The sequence below is a fragment of the Engystomops pustulosus genome, chromosome 5 (assembly GCF_040894005.1).
Source record: "Engystomops pustulosus chromosome 5, aEngPut4.maternal, whole genome shotgun sequence".
NCBI lineage: Eukaryota > Metazoa > Chordata > Amphibia > Anura > Leptodactylidae > Engystomops > Engystomops pustulosus.
The window spans coordinates 167374494-167398976 of NC_092415.1; the positions used below are offsets into that span (position 1 = coordinate 167374494).

Here is a 24483-nt window from a genome sequence, read left to right on the forward strand (position 1 = left end):
CAACCGGCATGTGACGTACTATTAAACACTGTGGGGCAGATTTATCAAGCTGTCTGAAAGTCAGAATATTTCTAGTTGCCCATGGCAACCAATCCCAGCTCAGCTTTCATTTCACCAGTGCTCATAAATATTTTAAACGGGAGCTGTGATTGGTTGCCATGGGCAACTAGAAATATTCTGACTTTCAGACAGCTTGATAAATCTGCCCCTGTTTCTTATCAAAGGGATTTTGAGAAATGTTTTTAATGTTACATGATGTCATTCATTTTAGTTGTAAATTTTGTCTGATGAATTAGTTTTTAAGTTCATCTATAAAATTTTTTTTAAAAAGGATGAATTTTAAAAAAAATTGCCATTTCCAAAATTCTAAATTAGCTAGCTTTATATAGTTATCTGGCAGTTAGATTTACCACCTACATTAGTTATAAAATAACATTTCCCATATTTCTGCTTTTTTACGTTTTCATACATTTTTTTGTAAGCAAGTCAAAATGGAGTCTAAATTTAGAATGGTCTAATTTTGTCGTTAATATGTTCATTTAGCCCTAAAATTTACATATTCACAAAAGATAAAAAAGAGAAAACCCATCTTTAAAGTTGTTATGCCATTTCTCCAGAGTACAGAGACCTCCCACATGTAGATGTTACTTGCTGTAGGGACGTAAAGCAAAGCACAGGAGGGATGGAGGGCGCTGCATTAGACAGTTTTGCCATAAAGAATTGAGTGGTTTTGAGTGGTGCATGTATATGCACCTGTACCGTTGCCTACTTTGAGAGCTTCAGTGTTACCCTGTTCTCACCATGCTGCCCTCTGCATATATACACAGCTTCCTCTACCTCACTAATCTAGCCCATCCTAATGGCGTCACCCACTGAGTTGGTCTTTTCAGTGTTGTCCTCACTTACAGACACAAGGAGTAGGAGGGGGAGAGCGGGAGGAGTTATAATCCCCTGCTGCAGCCCCTTCTAATCATCAGTGTTCACACATATAAAAAAAAAAAAAAAAATCACAGAGTTGTCAATGGATCCTGGAGCCCCTCAGGCTAATTTGCATAATTTTTAAACCTTTTTTTAAAAAACCCCAAAAAAAACAGGGGCATAAAAAGCTAAAATAAGAGCGGATCCCTCCAAAGGAGGCACCCAGCAGTATGTCAGTGTGCTTGGTTTACAATCCTTCATCCTGGTGGTAGATTTCCTTTAACCCCTTCCCCCTCTGCGTCCGATATATCCCCAAAATAGTCAATTCTGAAAATACGGAAAACCTATGTTTACTTTGTAAGCCATGTGACATCAAAATAAATTAGCCAGACATTTCAAAAATGATGGAAATGTAAAGTAGACATATGGGAAATGTTATTCAGCAACTTATTTAGGTGGAAAATCTATCTGCCTGAAAACGCAATGATTTCGAATTTCATGATTTCAAAAAATCATCATTTTTTCTTTTTTTTTTGTAAACACAAAACTTATCAGCCAAAATGTAGTACAACGTGTGAGGAGAAAACAATCTCAGAATCGTTTTGATAAGTAACAGTGTTCAAAAGTTATAACCGTATAAAGCGACGCAAGTCAGAATCCAAAAAATGGGACGGAGCCTTAAGCTAAAAAAATGGCTGCGTCCTTAAGGGGTTAATGGATTAAAAAAAAGATAAGCTTCCCTCCACTTTTATCTTTGTCATCTATAATATGCTGCAGGGTACAGACAAACCATCCCCTTTAAAGGGAACCTGTCACCAGGAGACCCTTTTTTTAACACTCCCCCAGCAAACAAAGCATAGTACATACACTGCCAAAGTGTTTTTGTATTAAAAATTGGTTTTACAGAAAAAAAGATATTTTATTTTGTACCTTTCATTAGCATCTGTTGTGTGACTAGGCAGTTGCCAAATGGGAGGGGCTGGAAAGGAGCAGTTCCCCCACACCCTTGGGGAACTGCTACTCCATGTGACTTTTTCAAATATATGAAAACACCTATCACTTGGCTTAGCGACGCCCCCTGCTCCTCTACAGCCAATCCTGAGTGTGGGGAGTTATTCATATATTTGAAAAGGTCACATGTTTCCCCAAGGGTGGGGGGGACTGCTCCTTTCCAGCCCCAACCATTAGGCAACTGCCTGGTTACACAGCAGATGCTAATGAAAGGTACAATATAACATATCTTTTTTTTCTGTAAAACCAATTTTTTCATACAAAAACACTTTGGCAGTGTATGTACTATGCTCTGTGGGGACTGGGGGAGTGCTAAAAATGGGTCTCCTGGTGACAGGTTCCCTTTAAGGAAAATACTGCAGACCAAAAACAAAAAAACACAGTAAAAACAGGAGCAGCCAGATCTAAGAAATACTTTCCAACTAACTTTCCATGTCTGCAAACTCCAAACACTACTTTAGCTAAAATGCAATTTCCGAGCAAGCAACATTAATGGACCCTCTGCCTAAAATACATATATAAAATAGTCCTCTAAAGATTCAGCAAGAGCATGCGGAAGGGGGGTGTGAGTCTATAACCAAAGATCCCAGCACCGAGCAGGAATTTGATGGAATGATACAAGTTGAAATAACACTGCTGTTTGAGGAACCAGGTACTTTGGATTGTAGTAACACAAATGTTTATTCTGGAAGGCAGTAAAGCTCTTTAGCACATTTTTCTTTCTGCGTACTTTTGGACGTTTTCACATCACAAGCATTTCTACGTAAAGCAAGGGAGCGGGATACTTACGCCGCAGCTTTTCCAACAGGGAGACTGCAGTTTTTCTATCAACAGTGGATTAGGTTTGGGAATGTAAGCAACTTGCCTGCTGGATTTCAGAAACACCACATTCAGGGAATCACAACCTTTGGCCATGTGCTTCCAGGATGACTAGTGGGCTTTGTCTTTTTTTTCCTAAAATGCATCTGGACTCTTATTTTGGCCAAAGAGCATCATAAAGGAAGGAGCCCGGACTGGGAGATAGGGTAGGATATATGCACTGTGCTTCACATCATACAAGGACATGGAACAAAAATATGACAATGCTATTCCCTGCAAGGGTTCTCAATTCACATGTTTAGGCTAAATTTATATCTTGTTTTTATTACTCGGTTTTAAAGGATAGGTCTGGAGTATTCCCAATGTATGCTTACAAAGGAGAGCCTCAATTAGAGGTTGTGTATAAATACATATGATTGATAGTATTCCTTCCTCTCTCTTTGCCAGGGCCACGGGCTGCAGCCTCTTCATGTTCCTTCACTGCTGCAGCTCAGTAATTCAGCACATGCCACCAGACAGCCTGATCCTGTACTGTAACAACGGGCCAATATCATCAGGTCCCACTCACAGCAGCCCCCAAATACAGTATACATAATACGGTAAACCCCAAAAGCAGACTATGGTACCAGAATACCCCCCCCCCCCCAGAGTCATCCTATAGCATCAGTGACCCCCTCCACCCAGAGAAGACGTATAGTACCGGAGGCCCCTGAACGTAAAAAAGCCCCCGGGGGCACATGAAGGAGACACGCCTCTGTAGTGTTGGTTCATACAAGCGAGCCGGCATAAAGAGCCAGCTTTTAGTTAAAGGAAACCTACCACTTGTAGTGGCAGGTTTCCGATGGAAATACCGGGCACCAGCTCAGGGTGAGCTGGTGCCGGAGTTTATTTTAGTTTTAGCCGGCGCAGGCAGGTACGCGCTCGGCGCTTACCGTGCACGTACCTGCCTGCGCCGGCTATAAAGTTTAAAAAGTGTTTTAAACCGCGATACCGCGGTTTAAAACACTAACTAAAATAAGCTCCGGCACCAGCTCACCCTGAGCTGGTGCCCGGTATTGCCATCGGAAACCTGCCACTACAAGTGGTAGGTTTCCTTTAAGTGCAGGCGGCTCACATAGCCTCACCCTTATCCCAAAACCATGCCCCTTTCAACATGAAAATTTTGGCTTAAATGTGGGATGGGGGTGGCTTGCTGCTGTAAAACATCCCCCCTATATAATTACACATGGAGCCGTTAAGGAGCCAAAGCAGTCGGTTTCATATTTCACACTCCTGCTCAGCTAAAAAAAAAAAATACTCCTTAAAAATGGTGAGAAAAGTATTTTTACTTGAAAAATGTAAGTGCAACCTCTGGCTACACAGTATAGCACTGTAAGCTCATACAGTGTCATACGGCCTCCAGTTCAGCTCCCCCCCCCCCCCCCCCAAAAAAAAAATTGAAGAAGGAAGGCACATTGTCAGCAACCATTGTTCTGCTGCTGTCCATGTTCTGGGTGTCCCCATACATGGACCATTACATCACGGAGGCTCAACCACAGTCTGGTGTCAAGTGGCCAAATTATGTAATTTACTGTGATATTCCATCCTATATTTGGCACTGACATATACTGACCAGACCATCTTGGCCTCTATGGGACAGTACAGGTCTATGCACACAATTAATATGTATGACGAGAGTCTTCCTAGTGCAGACATTAAAGTGTAACTGTCATTGTGAGCAAAAAAAAAAACCTAAAATACATAATTCTGCCCCAGGTGTCCCTGGGAATTATTCCTCAAAGTATTTTGCCTCTTAGTCCTCTTTTAGTACCTCTTTTGGCCCATAGCAACCAGGGTTTCCAGCTCTCAAAAAACCTACAATCAGCAAGATGGAGGGGCGGAGCCGGCCACCTGTCACCTCATCACAAGCGCCGGCTGCTGACCAATCACACCAGAGCTATCTTATATCTACCTATATCATATCTATCTATGTATATGCTATGTGCCCGTTCCATCTAATTTTGTGTCCTTTGTACTTATTTGTGCTTGTTTCTATAAAATGTATGTAAAAGTATTGCTGCAGAGTTAATCTGGCACATATGCTGAGCATGAAGTACAAGCAGTATGTGAACAGAGCTGCATTGGTGCGAGACTAGCAATAACTATGCAACAAGTTATTAGAAACAGTCCAGCATTGTAGGTCAGCTGTAAGTTGTAGATGTGGGGAACGCTACTGTTTAGTACCGGATAGTAAGAGCGTGTATACACAACTTGGCTCACTCAATTCTCCTATGGACATGAACTTCATAAAACTCAGCTTTTTATACTTGTGACAAAACAGAGCGCACTGTGCATCCATCCGAACCCTAGTTTACGGCCTGGCTGCTGGTTATACAGGTGGAAGCTTCCTGCTGCTATTGGACCACAACACAGGACTCTGCCGAACTGCTCCCTAAACAGGTGAAATACCCAGGGAGATACCGGCATCCCCAGCCAAGTACAGACAAAACCGATTACTGGGCTTCTTTAGATTGAAATAAAGAAATATCTGGAAGAAAAAAATATATATACTACATATATAAAATGACCTAGAACACTGTTACATGTTCCTCTGTTATTCCTCCTGGTGAGGTATCAACAAGTTGACAACCAAGTGACTTTATTCTCATATCAAGGCATTAAGGTTTATTTAGGTTTGTTCTTAAGTTGAATTTGTATGTAAGTTGGAACAGGTATATTTTCTAATTGAGACAAATTTTTTTTATGTCCCTGTGACATTAGATTTTCAAAATGATGCGTTCTCATGGGAACAAGGATTAACAATAAAACTGTATTAGACACCTTGCAGCTGATCATTGCAGCCTGGGACTACAGTAAAGCATCCAGAGAGCTTCACCAGATGTCACAGTGAGCAGAGAGCTCCGTCTGTAACAAGGTGTCAGCTATAAGTCAGGTGTCCATATGGAGGGGACCGCCTGTGTATGAAAAAGATTTGCAATTCCCCTTATACAATCATGGGAAAGCCTTTGCCTGGTCTTACCTTGAAAGGTCAGCACACAATTACGAGTGGAATCGGGAACATAATTTTCAGGCATAGGTGACCACAAAAACGTGTAATAATCTCGTGCGGTGCTCCATCCAACCTATAAAACAAAAGGTAAAAAATTAAAATGCTGTTCGAAAGATAAAGTCTACATTTTACTAAAACATTATGGCAGCACGGATTAACAACAAGTAGCAGAATAGTACGTCAGTGTTAACCCCTTTCTGACCAGCCCTTTAAGGGCTTTACTGACTGGAGCATTTATAACAAATTTTCATACTTATTGGTTTAAGGGCCATAACTTCCTTTTTTCGTGCAATACTGTAAAACTTTTTTGCTGTGTTTTTTTTTTATTACATCGGGATAGGTAAAACTAAAAAAAAAAAGTTAAGGGGCCTTTTTTTCATTATTTTTTTGGCGAGTTAAAAATATAAACCTGGAGAATTTTTTTTTCAGTTTTCAAAAACTCAAAATGTCCATCATAAATTAATTCCTTAGAGTTTGACGACAAACAGGGCCACAATGGCCTGTTTTTTATAGTGTAGCAGGGGAATTTTTTATTTTTTGTTTGGGAATATTAATGTGTATTTTTAAATATTTATTAATAAGTGATGTGTTTTAACTTTATATGTCCCCCATGACCTTATAAAAGGGGACCTTATAATTGGGGAAACGACCGCCTTTGGGGGCAGATGAAAAAGTCAGCTCATTCTGCTGAAAATGACTCCTTACACAGGTCCATACCTGAAAACTTAATGGTGTCAAAATTAACAAAACAAATATATTTTTTTTTTTTTTTTTTACAAAAAATGTACTTTAAAAAAATAAATAAAAATCTCCGTGATCACACTAACCCAAAGAATAAAGGGGGACGCCTCATTTGGAATGAAGTGGAGGGGTTGTGCCAACTAACACATTATTAATCCATTTAAGATATGTAAATGATTGTACTGCTGGTATTGAGTAGTTCAGAGAAAGTTAACAGGATACAGAAATCCCTTTACAAGGTGACACACACAGGACATTCAGTGCACAATAAAAGCTGGCAGAGCCGTGTAACGCTGGCATCACTGCTCAGGCCTCCGGGAGACTGCACCTCCAGCATTACAACCTCTCTCCCATTAGTTCCTCTAGTAAAGACGGCTCTTGGCCACTGCAGACTGAATGACGTCACACGTGTCTTCTATTGTAAGAAATGCAATACACAAGGAGAATGATCAAGTGATAATCCAGCACAGGAAACGGGAATCACGCTTTGGTGATGAATTGTCAGGGACTGATGGAAGAAGCACGACCCAGACAAAATGAGAAGCAAATGTTTTATCACTCAGATGCTTTACAATCAGCTATTGTATGGAAATTGTAAATCCGGACCCGGGGAGGAGGGAGCTGGATGACAAGCCACCAATATCTGTATGTTCCTGATGTAGAAGTCATTAAAGAGTAACTTATTTCATATACATTTTGTGGATGAATATTTTAGGCGACTATAAGAAACTTTGCAATACATCTCATCAGTGGAAAACACTTCTGTCTCCTCTTATCAGCCATTATACTAAACTGGACCGCGCAGGTCCATCTCCAGTGAGGAGCAGAGAAATAGGGGGCACACCGTGCCCGTTCTCACGCTGATGAAGTCTCTGGACTGTTTCCCTACATAAAGGCCTATTGTTTCCCCAACAATAATGTATACTTGCAGGAAAATGTCCCCTTATATTACCAGACATGAAGGGGGGAGTGTCTTGCTTGGCTGGCCCCTCCCATGTACACCTTCCCATGTCCCATTCCTCTTCCCAGCATGTCAAATGACGAGGGTGATGTCATCTAAGATCTGTTACCCAATTATGTTTTGAACGTCTACCCCATGTATGGGTATTATGGCATGATCACAGCATCCTCCATGGACTTCTACTCCTCCCCATACTCCATGTAGGCTGCTGTGATTTTATGTGATCAGACACATAAATAGGGTAGACTGTGCAAATGTAGCAGGACCTTAGATGACATCACCCGGATCACATGACATGAAGTGCCCAACGATGTAACAAATTTCTATCACAATGTTTTACATAGCAGCATGTTCTGTAGCAGTGAGACCTGTCAACTAGGAACAAAGAGACAGAGCTACGGATTATGCAGGGCTTCAATGGACTCACGTTTTGTGATTGGACTCATATCAGGTGAGTTGCATATAAGTTTACAAACTGATTTTTTTCACATTGCGACCATGGAAAGGAACCACTTAGGGATAAGAGCAGTGCTTTTAAATAATAGGTTTTTAATTACATATTTATTTGAGGTTGGTTAATATGCATGACAGGTTCTCGCCAACGCCTAGAGAAACACCAGTTATTGCGATTATTTTCCCCATTACACTACCTCCATAACAAGTGGGCATGGAGGGGGAGCACCATTCTCACTATAGCACATTCACTATAGCCTGCAAGCGTTCAAGTAGAATAGTACACCAGTATAGTCAGCCGGGGTATACAGGAGGAGGACCCGGAGTGGTGGGCTTTCATCACACGGCGGCACACGATAAATGTACCCCATTCTCTTCTGATAACATATATATATTCCAGTTTTTATTATATTCATCTGAACTATTAATTAAATCCAGAAATATTCTTAAAAATGCTAATCTGTTAGATTCCCATAGATCACAAAAACACTTGGGTCTGTTGTACCCTAAATGAATTGAGCAAAAGGTCCACAATCCTTTTACAATGGGTGTGAAGTACATAAAATATGTCACATTGCTCAAATTCAGTATAAGAAACAATTAAATAACTCAAACACAAGTGCATAAAATAACGGAAGCGCTGTAGGGTTTATAAGAAATCTGCACAAACAATTCCCCAACAGGTAAGAAAGATAGGATCTAGATAAAGGGGACCTCCTAAAAAAACAATAAAAAGGTAAGGATAAATGTAGCAAGTCCCAAAAATATTTAGAAAAGAATAATGTTTAGTGATTCTCCTAAAGGACCCACTAAAGTAACCAAAAATGTGGGGATTAGGGTCTATAAAAACTAAATAGGTTAAGTGAAGGTGAAATATATTAATGTCAGTTGTATGGCATTCAGCAGTGGTCCCCAACCTTTTTGTATTCAGGGACCAGTTGCACCCAAATTTTTTCCACGGACCAGAAACATGGTCCCAGCAAAAAAAAAATGCATGCCCAGTAAATGCCCCATATCTAACCCCAACCCATATGAAGTGTCATTTCCTGTAGCCCTGATCAAATCTGCCCTTGATCCAATGCTTCTCTTCTCGTGGTTCTCCGCCCCGTGGGTTCTGTGATCAGCCCCGTCATAGTGTGTGTCCACGGGCATCGCACATAGAAGTGCATCTGGCCATCTGCCAGGAAGCCTCAGGAAGAAGAAGAAGAACCTGAGGGGCTCGTTCAAGGAAAGTCACAAGAAATTCACAAGAGAATTCAGGTTTTTGGAGAGTTATGATGATCCAAAAGGTGAAGAGATGAGAATATTAAATAATAACAAATAAATGTTTTTTTTTTTTGTTTTTTTTTTTCAAAAACGTGGAGTTTTGGTCATGAAAAAAAGAAATCGCCTCGGTCCTAACACATTTCTGTGTTAGGATTGAGGGGAAAATCGGATTATCAATGAAGCATCTGTTCAGGATGACAGAATAGTGGGGCCCAAATAATAACCCAACCCTGTCCTCACCTCCTCCCTCTTCCTGCAGTCTCAGACAACCAAGAATGTGCTGGGAGTGCAGGAGGAGGCCATGAGTCCAGTCTGCCCAACTCTGTGATGGGGCGATGGTGTGGGCCGCCTCTGGTACGCTTGCCATAGGTTCACCACAGCCCTATCAGAAATAAAAATGTACTTTACACACTTGACATTAATATTATATCCAAGTCTTGATATAGAAAACAATAAATGCAAGGATATACAATCTCTGACTCCATTGTCTGTGCAAGAGACTTCCCAAAGATAAAGTAACAACATGACCTGCCGAGCTGGGAAGGGGGGGGGGGGGAGATACTTTTTTCCAGGTTTGACCCATTTTAATTAATACTGGAGAAAAGACATGCAGAGCGGTGTAGTACTAATTACACAATATTTCCAGGCATGCGGCTCATTTGCCTTACAGTACACGCTAACAGTAGCCTCTCTTCCTGTAATTTATTGTTCCCCTTGGGCCATCTCCCAGTTAAATGAACACATACCTCCTTTCTTTGGCAGGCCCCGCTAAATAACTCCACCGATACCAGTGAAAAAACAAGTCACAATAAACCAAGCTGCCGCTCTGGCATCGGAGACCCTGCACAAGAACCAGGTCTCCATTCCTCAAGCCAATTAATAAGGTACAAATATTACAGCAACTAAAATTACAGGGTATCCTACACCGCACCAAAGAGAAGATAAGCATCTTTACTATAGTTAAAGTAGGGGCCATTGTTAGGACAACTTTCCCAATTTTCTTGAAAGGGTTGTCCATATAATTAAATCCCCTGCAAATAACCTAAAATTATAAAGAATGAATATTGACCAGCCTGTTCCCCTAGGGATCCAGCGCCGCCAAGTCGCTCCTATTAACATGTATACAGCATGTGACCCCTGTATCCAATCACTAGACACAGGTCTCACAGGCCACATTACAGCTCCCATCAAAGAGCTACAGGGGTTTAAAAAAATGGAAGTAGGACAACCCATTTAAAGAGGACCTGTCACCCATAAAAAAGCACTTGGAGCTGATTGCTAAAGTAGGAAACCCTCCCATAAAGCTAGCAGACACTGCTGCGAAGTACAATAGGAGCACGGTCCAGCGTATTCATGAGGGGGCGGAACTAGGAAGCGTTGACTGCCGCATAACTGCCGGCCTATGGAGTGGGAGGGGGCAGTCCGGGGAAGAAGCAGCCCCTCAGACCGCCTCCTCATGAACACACCAGACCACTTTGAGCGTGGCCCGGCGTTATCTGCTAATTTTAGCATTTTAATTTTAATTTTGAGGACCGTACGGTCTTATGATCACTTTGTATTGAATTTTTTTATATTTTGCAAAATACCAATTTTATTTATTATATATTTTATCTATTACAAAAATGTCCGATCTATCAAAAAAATAACAGTTATTCACAGCGTTTAACCCCAAAGTCGAAAGATGCTACCGGATTCTCCTACAAGTCCACGCTGGCAGGGGCGTGCTGGGGGTGTGTCAGCCGGCCCCCTTATGAATACGGCCGACTGCCAGCACACCAGATACAGGATCCAACCTCTTATTTGGTAAGAGTTCAGATCTGTCCCTCATCCTATAATACTTTCTAACCTTATCTACACACAAATCTTCTGCAGAGGCTACAGGGGCATGGAGCTGCCTGTCTGGGCAGCGGAAGAAAAAGCTTTTTTTTTTTTTTTTTACAGCTTCCCAGCGCACAGCACGAAAATTAAATGGTGTCACTAGGAAGTGACATTTTGTCCTGCAGATAACAAGCCCTCATACAGCTCTGTAAAAGGAGAAATAAGATATTTTGGTATAATTTTGGAATGTCAGAAGAAAAATCTTTAGCAAGGCAGATTCTGTTTTTAAAGAGCAGGACTTATCACCCACATCTCATGCTCAGCACAAGCAGATATTGTTCTGCTCTCGGCTCCTGTATACTGTACTCCCTATAGTAACACATGACATCATGCAGCGCTTTTCCTAGAAGTGGTTACTACAAACAGCCACTAATAGAAAACCCGCAGCAGCTTATGTGATTGTATAAAATCAAATACGTATTTTTAGGTAATGTAGACAGATTACAAGCGAGCAACAGACATACCTTAAAAATGCCAACCCAGTCTTTAGGATGAGGATGGATGTACTGGGTCAATGTGTAGTGACATTCCAGAGGAGCGCTCGGGAGGTAACTTTTTGCCACATTCTGAAAGATCACGTGTGCGAAGTTGGATGTCTGCATGGTGCTACTGGGAGATGGAAGGTCTTGTAAAGCCGACATATTTAACCTGTGAATGGAGCACACAAGAGAATCATATATTTTCCACAAAATAACTGCTATAAAAGTTGTGTTGTGATTGTCCCCTGAAAGCAGATCTGGCCTACTGTTCATTATATAAATCTGCACTAGTGATATGTCAAAGGAGAAAATGCACAAAAAATATAATGCAAGTGCCTTATCCGACACAAGACAAACACCAGCTGTGCCCTATTCCACTGACTATACAGCGTCTCAAAGTTGGACAGTGAAAAGTCGTACAGACAATCCTGTACTGCACCAGAATTATCAGAACATCTGATGCTCGATAATAAATGTGGTGTAGTTTAAGACTGTCTAGGCTAAGGTCCCCAACACACCAACACGCTCTGTCTGTGAACACAGACTTTTCCATTGTGTGGGATCTAACCAGAACACAAGAGTTGGAGTTGCAACAAAGTCAAATATAATGCAAAGACTCAGTGTCACTGCCGAACTTCACAAACTCACCATAAAAAAATTGCAAATCCAAAGTCATGTGTAATTGAGCTGAGAAAAGTCACTTTTAGAGGCTGGAGAGAGCATCACTGCCCATATCTTTAGAAATCAAACACTACATTTAGAGCAGACAAATATAGTGCAGACCCCATAGCAGATAATAACTGTACAGGAATAAGGCGCTGGGAAGGAACGCCCGCATTTATCTCAAGCCCTGCTATAAGGAAAACAGGACTGTGGAGTCTGAGTCGATTGGTGGAGTTGGAGTCAGAGCTCAGTAGTCGGAGGTTTGGCTTAGGGTGATGCCACACATGGCGTTTTGAACCCATTTTTGGTCCGTTTTTAAGCAGTCCGTCCAAAAACGCATGCTTTAAAAAACGCATCTTTTTTGACCAGTTTTCATTAAGATAATTCTTAAAACCTGTCAAAAACGCATGCGTTTTTTAACGGACTGCTTAAAACCGGACCAAAAACTGGTTCAAAACGGCATGTGTGGCATCACCATTACCGAATCCACAGCCCTGCTCAGAATCACAACCATGGTGCATTCTGGTTTTTTTTTTTACAGTGTGCGATCACTTGTGACCATTTATTGTGCAAAAGTTATGTGAAAATTTGTGTATATGTACTAGTCACATGATGTCCGTGTGAGGCTTTACATTTACAAGTAAGATAAAGCGGGAGGTGCACTTTCAACTCTCCCAAATACTTATCTCATTGAAACAGAGCTGGAGATGCACATCAACTCTACTACAACCAGCTGGATCAGCAATAACTATACAGACATCAAACATACAGGCAGCTTTCTAGCGTACAATACTGTGACCAGTGCTCAGGCTATGTTCACACCATCATAATTAGTTTCCATTGTTTTCTTGCATTATCAGCAGTGGCATAACTTGAAGCTGATGGTTCCCACTGCAAAGTCTGTTCCAAGCTCCCGCCTAGAATATATGGTTTATGGTACTAAACTTCTTATATGGAAAAGTGACACCTCATGGACCCCCCTAAGGCTATTTGGCCCGCTTGCAACTGCACCCCCTCAAGTTATACTCCTGGTTGTAACAGTATCAAGAACAATGGAAGGCATCAGTGGTCTGTCCACTGCAGGCAAAGGTAACTAGAAGGCTTCCCCTTTAGCTCAGTATTTAGTTATAGTTCTCATACAACAACCGAGGAGAAACATGGAAACAGTGACCCTAGTCCTACTAGTGACAAGACCTACACGTTAATGGCTTATTAAGGAAAAAGAATAAGAAAAGGTTTACACATTATTTATGAATTCTGTGCCAAGGGTCATGTGGCTTCCCTGAGTTTGCAGACTTTTGTGTTGGTGAAGAGGAGAACGGTCTCAAAAATATAAAACTTTTGAATACTAAATTTATTATTTGTGCTTTAATTTCCTATTTTTATCTGCACGCTTGCATGTAAGAGTAGGCAAGATGTACCTATAAGTAGCCCCCAATGAGTCCTGGTATGGTCACGTAAGAGTACCATATCAGGGCAAGCTGGCAGCGTCTAAGCCAAGAAGCGCTTATGGAGAGCTCAGAGTCAGTGACACTGCCCGCTAGATGCTTTTTATCACTTATAGCTCCATGATCCCGCTATTGGGGTGCACTCACCCGTACAGACCTCACTTCCGTTCCGAGCTGCGCAAATAGAAGCCATCACAGAGCATCGCCAGCACATGATGATAGACACGCACCAGACACTCTGGAAAAAATCCACAAATGGTACCAGGAAGGGGAAAGGCAACTTGCAGGGTGAAGGTAAATGAACCCAATGCAAATGTCTGGGGGCGGGGCCCAGCCCAATCGCATATGCCTTTCCACTGAAAAGCATGGGATCAGTAACAATCATCCTGCTCTTTGTGAGGAGAGGTTTCGGTTTTTATAACAGTTTACTGTGTGTATTGTAAAGGTTGTCCTGGTAATGTAAATGTATCATTTATTTAGTGTCTTATACATTTTTTTTTACATTTAATTTAACTGTATTAAGCATATGCTTAAAAAAAGAGATATATCTGAGAAGACCCTCTATATACTAGTGCATTGAGCTTGTGCCATAGCATAACTCCATGGAAGCTCTAGTGCAGCTCTTAGTTGGATGTAATCTGTCCTTTGTCTACAGGTAGGTGAATATCCTAGAGCAGCGATGGTGAACCTTTTTGAGGCCGAGGGTCCAAACTGCAACCCCAAACCTGCATATTTTTTTGCAAAGTGCCAACACAGCAACTCAAGCAGTAACTAATTGCAATCTTCTTGCTCCGTGATATACCACAACTTTCAATGGGCCTGAGAGCACTAATATCTTTGTCAGAAGGAGTGGAAATTTGGATTGCCATTGGACTTTCACTTGACAGCCCCCTGAACAGGAAAATTCAGGGGTCGCATAGAAGGAGCTCCAATGGTAACCTGACCCTGTCCACACCTGATCTCCCTCCCTGCAGTCTCTGGTAGACCAAGATGCTTCACATTAAAATAATGCTAAGCATGGCAAGTCCTGGGACTGCAGGAGGATCCCCGTCTGGCAAACTTCACCATGAGGCAACAGCCGAAGTGCCTGCTGAGAGGGCTCTGAATGCCACATCTGGCACCTGTGCCATAGGTACGCCACCATTGGCCTAGAGCATAAGAGCACTGTATTTTTACTTCACTGTCAGAGTGGAGGTTTAATTCCCATCTGAATAAAAAAAAATATAGGGGAAGCCCTGGGAGACATAGAAACACCATATATGGACATGATATTTCCCTGTTAATGTGGTCCTTGCCTGGTGTCTATTTTGAGGATGCCCCTGCAGACAGCTACTAGGAGTCTGTAGAACGGCAAAAGTCATTCAGTACCAAAAAATGATAGAAACCCAATACTGAACCGTTCTGAGTTTTAAAGTATCAAAAAAGTATTGTGCAAGGAAGGGAAGATAGATACTCCCCTACTGATCAGGGAGATACCTATGAATCTACTTAAATGACATCTAGCATCAGATTCACTGACGGTAGACTAGTCCTACTCACAGATCCTTCCATCTTTATCTGTAAGTAACAGCTTTTATAATAACCTAAAACACTGCAATTTGGATAAAAAAAGGAATATGTTCTCTCAATCATGAAATGGATAGAGAGAAGACAGAAACAGCCACTGGAAAAGCCACATGACCGAACCCTTTTCTCCAACCCTGTCAATTTTCCAAGTATGTGAAATTCCGCCCATAGATGGAAATGTGAGCTACAGATACCAGTTCCCTCTTCATTTTTAACTACCTATTTCTCCGACTCACAGAAGCCGGATGTAATCTAAAAGATGAGATACTTACCTTTAATATAACACCAAAAGTAATCTAGGTGGCAGGAAAATAGACTTGTCTGAAGTCACACTTCCCCTGGAGCCTCTGAACTTGACTCATCTCAACAGGTGAGATTTCACGTAAAAGAGGGGATTCTATAAAGGACATTTCATACCCTGAGGGGGGGGGGGGTAGTAAATCTGGTGTGAAACCCTTTAAGACAACCAATAAGGGTGTAAACAACTTCACCCATACCATACATTTGGCATTTTTTTTGTACTAGTCTCTTTCTTTGTAAAGATGCAGTGACTCACTATAGGTTTGTCTGTGTAGGTTAGGGTAACATGAACCTGCTGACTAATTCCCCTTTTACACTGTGTAACCAGACAAGGGACTTCACAGTCTTCACATTGCCATTTCTAATTATAGATCTAATTAGACTGCAACCTATTTAGTGCTCTGTGAAAGGGAACAGGCCTTATGTTAAAGCAACAAGAGCTGGTTTTCTATATGGGGAACCCCTTTAACCTACAGTGACAATGTATTGGTGCATGTTATTGATTGACACCCAGTACTGAAAGTGCAGACAGAAGGGTTAACATATAACCTAACACATTTCAATGACAACCTCCCTTATGGCAATCGTAGTAAAGCCTCTTGCCCACTAGCAAGTTTTGCCCTACAAATTTGCTCCCAGTACTTGCAGGATTTACTCATCCGATGTTAGGATCACTTGGGAAGATTCATTATAACAAAAATCTGCACATAATCTGCAATTGCCACCAGTTTCCAGGTTTCTCCATTCCAAACACCACTTTCGGGGCAGGTGGGTGAAAACCAGTAGAGTCTACAGCAGAAAACACTGCCAGATCAAACTGGTCCAAACTGGTGGACATTGCCCCAAATCTAAGAGGGAATTTTGAACACCAGTCTTTGAATTCCCTCCACTGAATGAATAAATATCCTGAGTTCAGTTAGGTTGAGCTAGGTTCGGTCCAGTGAATCGTGCAAGGACCAAGTTTGCTGGACTATAGTAATAATATTCTTGTACATAGGGGGCAGTGTTATAGTAGTTTTTTTCTTGTACATAGGGGGCAGTATTATAGTAGTTATATTCTTGTACATAGGGGGCAGTGTTATAGTAGTTTTTTTCTTGTACATAGGGGGCAGTATTATAGTAGTTTTTTTCTTGTACATAGGGGGCAGTATTATAGTAGTTTTTTTCTTGTACATAGGGGGCAGTATTATAGTAGTTTTTTTCTTGTACATAGGGGGCAGTATTATAGTAGTTTTTTCTTGTACATAGGGGTGGCGGCATTTCAATTTTCACCTCAGGCAGGCTAGAGGCAGGGCACAGTAGTGGGGTATACCAGAGCCCCTGTGTGCAGCAAGTTATTCACAATTATGGGTTCAGACAATCCCCATCATCATTAATATCATCTTGTTAGTACACTGTACTGTAGTCTGCTCTGGGGTCTATGTTACTTATTGGCCAATGCGACCCTTGGTCCGAAAAATGTTGTGCACCTCTGGTCTAGTAGATTAGTGTAAACATATAGAATTATGGCCCATTCTGACCCACGGATCACCATGGCATCCAATGCTTTGCTCTGTTAAAAACAAGGAAAACCCAGAACCCATGTAAAGCCATGTTCTCAAGGGGCGTTTGGGGAGGCGATACAAAGGCTTACCGCGTGATCACATGTTGAGGTAACAGCGAGTAAATGCAATGAAAACACTATTTACCTCTAGATGTGATCACAACGCACGTTTCCATGGATCAATACCACCCATTATGTATGCATGTAAAGAGACCAAAACCAGCAATGCAGAGGCTGAACAAGACTGACCGGTGGGTCATAATTATAGTTTTATTATTATTAGACTCCTTTAATAACTAGATCAATGTCAGCAGTAGAGTGACTGATGCAGACAGATGAAGGGTCACTAGAGAACAGTCATACAGAAACATGGCTGCATTGACATTACGTGTCCGCCACTAGGGGGCAGTGCATGACGTCACCCCGCACCTGCCGTCAGGTTCTCATCGCTACAGACACCTGCAGTGTTAACCCCGCCCCTTCTCAAAGCATGCTCTAAAGAGTGGGGCGGGGCCCGGAGTGACGCAGTGCTGACCACGCCCCCTAAACTGTCCTAAGTACGCCAGAGCGGCCTGTGTGTACCGCGACCTGTACGTCAGTGATTGGGGAGCGCGTGCTCATCCGGGCCACCGGCTCCAGCCCGTCCTCTATGTCCCCGCTACCCGCCGCTCTCTGACCTGTTCACACTGTATTCACCGGACGTTCAGTACGAGGCGAGCGTCTTACCTGTAGTGGTAGGTGACTCGCTTGGCCGGTGTGCTGACACTGCGCAGCCCGGGGCGGCGGCTGTTACTCAGGAGACGGGCACCGGGCGCTTCCGCGTGTCAGCTCCTCTGCTTGTTTTCGTTCTGCTAGTCGTCAGGCTGCGTCACTTCCGGTTCCCATGATGACGCGCGGCGGTCAGCTGACTGTGGAATTCCTGTGAGTCAGAGGCTGAGGTACAGCGCTGAGCTCAGCAGCACTCAGCTCTATGGCGGCTGTACACTGACATGACTGTGCGCTTTACCTCTCCTGACAGAAAAACCCTACACTTATTTTTGTTTTCTAGTAATGAGCACATGCCCTGGTTGAGGGGGTATTCAGGTGACACTGGTGTTCTGACCTCTTTTACCAAAGTTAACCCCTTAACAACTAGACCCTTTTTCATTTTTGCGTTTTCATTTTTCACTCCCCACCTTCAAAAATCCATAACTTTATTATTTTTCCCATGTAAAGATCTGTGTGATGGCTTCGTTTCTGCGTAACAAATTGCACTTCATAGTGGTGGTATTTAATAGTCCATGCCAGGAGTAAAATTCCAAATGCAGTGAAATTGGAGAAAAAAATGCATTTGCAGCATTTTCTTGTGGGCTTGGTTTTTACCACTTTCACTGTGCGCCCCAAATGACACCTCCCCTTTATTCTTTTGGTCGGTCCGATCACGTGGTTATCACATTTTTATATAGGTTTTATAAGATTTTTATACATTTACAAAAATTAAAACCACCTGTCCAAAAAAAAAAAAAAATCTTTATTTTTCCATCTTCTGGAGCTTTGTTTATTGTGGATGGAGCTGTGTGTGATGTAATTTTTTGCAACTTTTGATGATGTTTTCAATACTATCGTTTTGAGGACTCCTAATGGCTTCAGTGTTCATTTGCTTCTCTTCTGTTATTTGAGACTGAGGCTGCGGTCACACGTACCGCTAGGCGTCCGTCATAACGCGACGCTATCGCACAGGGGGAGGTCCTCGGCCCGAACCCACATGCGTTTCCAGGGAAACACAGGCGATTGATGAGCGTTTCTCTGGAAACGCATATGCTTTCGGCCCGAGGACCGCCCCCTGTGCGCTAGCGTCGCTTTATGACGGACGCCTAGGGGTACGTGTGACCGCGACCTGAAAAATGAGGCCTGAAGTTTCCGCACAATCTGGGGATATGTTAAGGTAATGTCATACATGGCGTTTTGAACGTGTTTTTGGCCCGTTTTTAAGCAGTCTGTCAAAAACTGCATGCGTTTTTGACCAGTTTGAATTTAGATAATTGGTCTAACCTGTCAAGATAATTGGTAAAACCCATGCGTTTTTTTGAAAAGGCATCCATTTTACCAATTATCTTAATTAAAAGGGGTCAAAAACGGATGCATTTTTTAACGGACTGCTTAAAAACTGCCCAAAAACGGGTTCAAAATGCCTTATGTGCCACCGGCTTTAGACTTCCATTATCATTGCTTTAGTGACCGAAGATAATAGCCTTAGGCCGGCGCCACACGTGGCGCTTTGTCTGCGCTTGCAAACGCAGACAAAGTCGCGCCCACCGGGGCGGGCCTCGGCCCGATCGCATCGGTGTTTCTATGGAAACGTCTGCGATCGGGAACTAGCCGCCGGTGTTTCGCGTTAAATTAACCCAAAACACCAGCGGCTCGTTCCCGATCGCAGGAGTTTCCATAGAAACGCCGATGCGATTGGGCAGAGGCCCGCCCCGGTGGGCGCAGCTTTGTCTGCGTTTGCAAGCACAGACAAAGTGCCACGTGTGGCGTCGGCCTTAGGCTATATGTACACAAGCAATGAGGGATATTTCCCCACTGTGGGACTAATAAAAGGTTTTCTTATCTTATTTAGCAGGGCTTACACAGAAGTTTATTTGGGGTACATGCCCTTAAACAAATGCAATTGTTAGCGAACTACCAGAAATTCCAATACTTTACCCTTTTATGCCATCTCTACATCAAGTGGGTGTGTTTTGGATTGCACACTAAAACCTGTGTGCCACTCTTAATGTATTGATCTCTGCTTCAAATTATCCATTTCATAATCATATCCATAACAGGCATGGAGGGCACATACTTGCTACAGCCTGCAACTATTCAGTCCCGAATGGTTGCCGGAAATTGTACGCCGGCGCAGATGGCATCTAGGAGGGCGAGGTTTATCATAAGCTGGAACACCATAAATGTCCCTCAATCAGGAGTGTCTAACAAAAAGGTCGGGACAGTGGAATATCTTGCAAAATACACATCGGATCAAAAAACTAAAAATGTAAAATATATTTTTCAAAAATCTATCCAATGATACCAAACTCAGCCCCCCCCCCCCCCCCCCCTGCCACCAATGGACGGCAACTTTAAAATCTTTAACGGGAACCCAAGCATGCTTGAGTGATTCTGTGAATAAAGGCCACTATTTTGCTTTACTGAACAATTAAAAGGGCTGTCCACTTTCAGCAAATAATTGATAAGTCATACATATTTCTAATATACTTTCCATATTAATTCCTTACAGTTGTCTAGATCTCTGCTTGCTGTACTTTTTTATGTTTACTCTGTGTATAGAAATCTGTCCCTGGTCTTGTAATGTCACCCCGTTAGTATCACACGGCCTTGATTACTCTGTGTGATACTAACGGCTCATGCACCTGTGTGACTTCACATGATTATGGACTCATGGTCTAGTCACTGGAAGGACAGATAGAAGCTTTCTATAGCAGGACAGCAAACAGAGATCTAGAAAAAAATTGATACGGAAAATAAATTGGAAAATTATTTGCTTAAAGTGGACAACCCCTTAAAGAAGTGCTGCTGCTTCTTTATTTATATAAAAAATGTTCAGAAATGGGAAATACACATCGGATCCAAAAACATTTAGGAGCAACAACCTGGACATATAGGTAGTTTTCTGTTCTCTTTAGGGGCTGCTGGTGTAATGTGACTCCCACCTCTCAAACATCGGGGTCTGGTGTAATGTGACTCCCCGCCTCTCACACATCGGGGGCTGGTGTAATGTGAGTCCCCGCCTCTCACACATCGGGGGCTGGTGTAATGTGACTCCCACCTCTCAAACATCGGGGTCTGGTGTAATGTGACTCCCCGCCTCTCACACATCGGGGGCTGGTGTAATGTGAGTCCCCGCCTCTCACACATCGGGGGCTGGTGTAATGTGAGTCCCCGCCTCTCACACATCGGGGGCTGGTGTAATGTGAGTCCCCGCCTCTCACACATCGGGGGCTGGTGTAATGTGAGTCCCCGCCTCTCACACATCGGGGGCTGGTGTAATGTGAGTCCCCGCCTCTCACACATCGGGGGCTGGTGTAATGTGAGTCCCCGCCTCTCACACATCGGGGGCTGGTGTAATGTGAGTCCCCGCCTCTCACACATCGGGGGCTGGTGTAATGTGAGTCCCCGCCTCTCACACATCGGGGGCTGGTGTAATGTGAGTCCCCGCCTCTCACACATCGGGGGCTGGTGTAATGTGAGTCCCCGCCTCTCACACATCGGGGGCTGGTGTAATGTGAGTCCCCGCCTCTCACACATCGGGGGCTGGTGTAATGTGAGTCCCCGCCTCTCACACATCGGGGGCTGGTGTAATGTGAGCCCCCGCCTCTCACACATCGGGGGCTGGTGTAATGTGAGTCCCCGCCTCTCACACATCGGGGGCTGGTGTTATGTGAGTCCCCGCCTCTCACACATCGGGGGCTGGTGTTATGTGAGTCCCCGCCTCTCACACATCGGGGGCTGGTGTTATGTGACTCCCCGCCTCTCACACATCGGGGGCTGGTGTAATTTGAGTCCCCGCCTCTCACACATCGGGGGCTGGTGTAATGTGACTCCCACCTTTTACACATCGGGGGCTGGTGTAATGTGAATCCCCACCTCTCACACCTCGGAGAGCTTGATTAACTTAAATCTCCGCCCCTGTGAAGATGTAGAGTATTCAATATTTGAAAACATTGTTAGGAACAAAAAAAATCCCCATTAGTGCTCGAATTTGGTAACATTGATATCCTTATAGAAAAATTATGTCTATCGATTTTTAAAATTTGGATCTGATGTGTGATTATGAAAATATCCCCTTTTTTGCCCACGTTGTGGCACACATTTCCATTTTTTTTTTGGAGATTACAGCACCATCTTCGAAAAAGACCCAGATCAATTAAATGTAATTTTTCCTGGGGAATCCGAATCTGTAAAATAACGGGGGTTCCCAGCTCTGATGTCACGACCTTTGATTTTTAACCAGTTATGTGTATTAATACTTCTTGAATCATACAAAGAAGGGGAAACAATATTGCCTATTGTTTTGCCACATTTAGATTTACAACCCACCTGAAGTATATCAGGTAACTTATCAATGGAATGGATAACTGGTAAGTAGCTGTTAATAATGCTTACTATATCATGAAAATCCACGCTATATGCAGTACAGTGATTCAGTAGTGGGCGAGATTATAACTAAATGCTTCAGAAAGTCTATTGGTGACAATACGTTGTTATATGCGGATAGTTTACTCCCATATCATATTACTAATAATCTCCCAGGATGGAGGAAGACTTTTTACAATGTATGGATGACACTTTCAAATAGTCTAAAAGCCAGAGGCTATTTTCCTTACATTATAAATAGAGCTTGTGATATAACCTCATGTAACGATGGAGAAACGCTTTTGGCTAATGGGAAAAAGATGCAAATAAAGGATAATAATATGATTGTTTTGTCTACTGCATGTCTAGTTTTGCATTGCAAATTTAGGCACAAAACCATACATGCCTGGCGTAGAAAATACATTAAAGCTGTCTGCAACTTTTTTGAGAGTTTTGTTCAAAAAGTTGCTACCTCCCTAAAGACCCTGGGCCACCTTTATCACGGTTTGTAAGCCAGAAATCTGGTATACAAGTCCTGAAACAGGCGCTGTTCCTGGCTCACATATCTCTTCTGTAAAGATGGTTATTTTAGGAGGTTGGAGCCTCCTGATAAATCTGCCAGTGGTCAGGAGCAGCATCATACATTGGTGCCCTTAGCTTCTCAAACACCAGATACATCTGACCAGAAGAAAAGCAGAATTAAAAAAAAAATTCTGGCAAACAAATCAAGGCTTAAAGGAAACCTACCACTGGTAATGGTAGGTATTAGCTGTAAACACCGGGCACCAGCTCAGGAAGAGCTGGTGCCGGAGCTTACCTTTGCTAGTGTTTTAAACCGCTATATCGCGGTTTAAACACATTTTGATGAACAGACCCGAGGTAGCTTCAGCGCTTGATGCGCACGACGCGCCTCCATAGGAAGTGCCAGAGGCGTCACGCGCGCACAGCTGCGCGCAGCGCCGAAGCTGCTTCGGGTCTGTTCATCAAAATGTGTTTAAACTGCGAAGGTAAGCTCCGGCACCAGCTCAGGTTTCCTTTAAAGTGGTTGTCTGAGACTAACTAAACTGGGGGTGAGCTGTATAAAACAATTAACTAGTACTTACCTCGAACGGGGCTCCCGATGGCCTGTGCCGTGGACCGCCGTGTATGTTTTTTTTATAAATACCTTACATTACACTGCAGAGTCACATCAGGGTGCTGCCTGTGGGTGTATACTAAAGCAGAAATATCAAAGAGGGAGGATAATCATGTGGTATTAACCCATCCCTAATCTGGCATAGATTTTTATTCTAGGCACCATACCACCCAAGATTTACCAAAGTTATTGAGAGGCTGGCACATCTTGCTCCTCTAAAATAGTGGCTCATGTGCACAAATCTTGTTTTGGGACACTTGCTAGTTGTTGGATCATTGGCTAGCACATGTCCTCATGTATTTGTATGGGCTTGTAACACATGTTCATGGTTTTCAATGCCTTCCCCATAGCCTTAACACTACCATTTGTTTTTAAGCATTATGAACCTAACATACCTTGAGAATGCTGTAGCTAAACTGATGCAGAAACATATCTTGTTTCATCCCTGAATTGAGTGGTTTTGCTGAAAAAACAATTATAAAATTATGATAATTTGAGACTCTGTTGCTCCTGTGGCTGCCCCAGCACTCTCCTCACCCTAATTTTGCACTGTTTCAGAGCATGGTGTAATCACTTTGTTGTACCTGGCAGAAGTAATCAATCGCTGCACCATCATCCAGCTGCTGTGTATCAGTCATCCAGTTCAGGTTGATTAGTCCTGTTTGGACAATTCAGGAAACTCCATGTAATGTTTTTATGAAGGGCAGTCTACATGCAACCCAGATTTCCCAAGCTCTTGAATTTTATAATTGTCTTTGAGCAAAACCACTCGGATTGGGGAGTAAACAACATATGTTTCTGCATCAGTGTAGCTTCAGCATTCTCCAGGTATGTTTGGTTCACAATGCATAAAAACAAATGGTAGATTTCCTTTAAAGAAGACCTGACAGGTCAATTTGAAACCCTAAACCAACTACAGTTCCTTATGGATTAATAATGCCCCACTGTAACTACTGCGCTTGCACAGTAAAGCAGGGGTATACTGTGTTGGCTACACTTGCCGCCAAAGGGAATGAAGGGCAAGGTAATAATAAAGTTTGGGGGTTGTTGTTTTTTTTGCTCGTCGCTTAAAAATCATACAGGGTTATTTGGGACTCTAAACCACCAGTTCATAAGGACCTGTGGGTGGTTTATTATC

At 42.8% G+C, this 24483-nt stretch overlaps 1 protein-coding gene across 1 annotated transcript in view; it reads right to left on the reverse strand.

The window, feature by feature from the left end:
- The window catches only part of TAX1BP1 (Tax1 binding protein 1), a 54762-nt gene extending 36770 nt beyond the window's left edge, over window positions 1–17992 (reverse strand). Inside the window, exons 1-3 of the mRNA XM_072153722.1 lie at window positions 17822–17992; window positions 11561–11744; window positions 5768–5870 (exon numbers count right to left, since the gene is read on the reverse strand). Coding sequence (XP_072009823.1) covers window positions 5768–5870; window positions 11561–11737 — 280 coding nt within the window. The 5' untranslated portion in view covers window positions 11738–11744; window positions 17822–17992. The remainder of the gene's footprint in view (window positions 1–5767; window positions 5871–11560; window positions 11745–17821) is intronic.
- Window positions 17993–24483: the final 6491 nt, after the last annotated feature.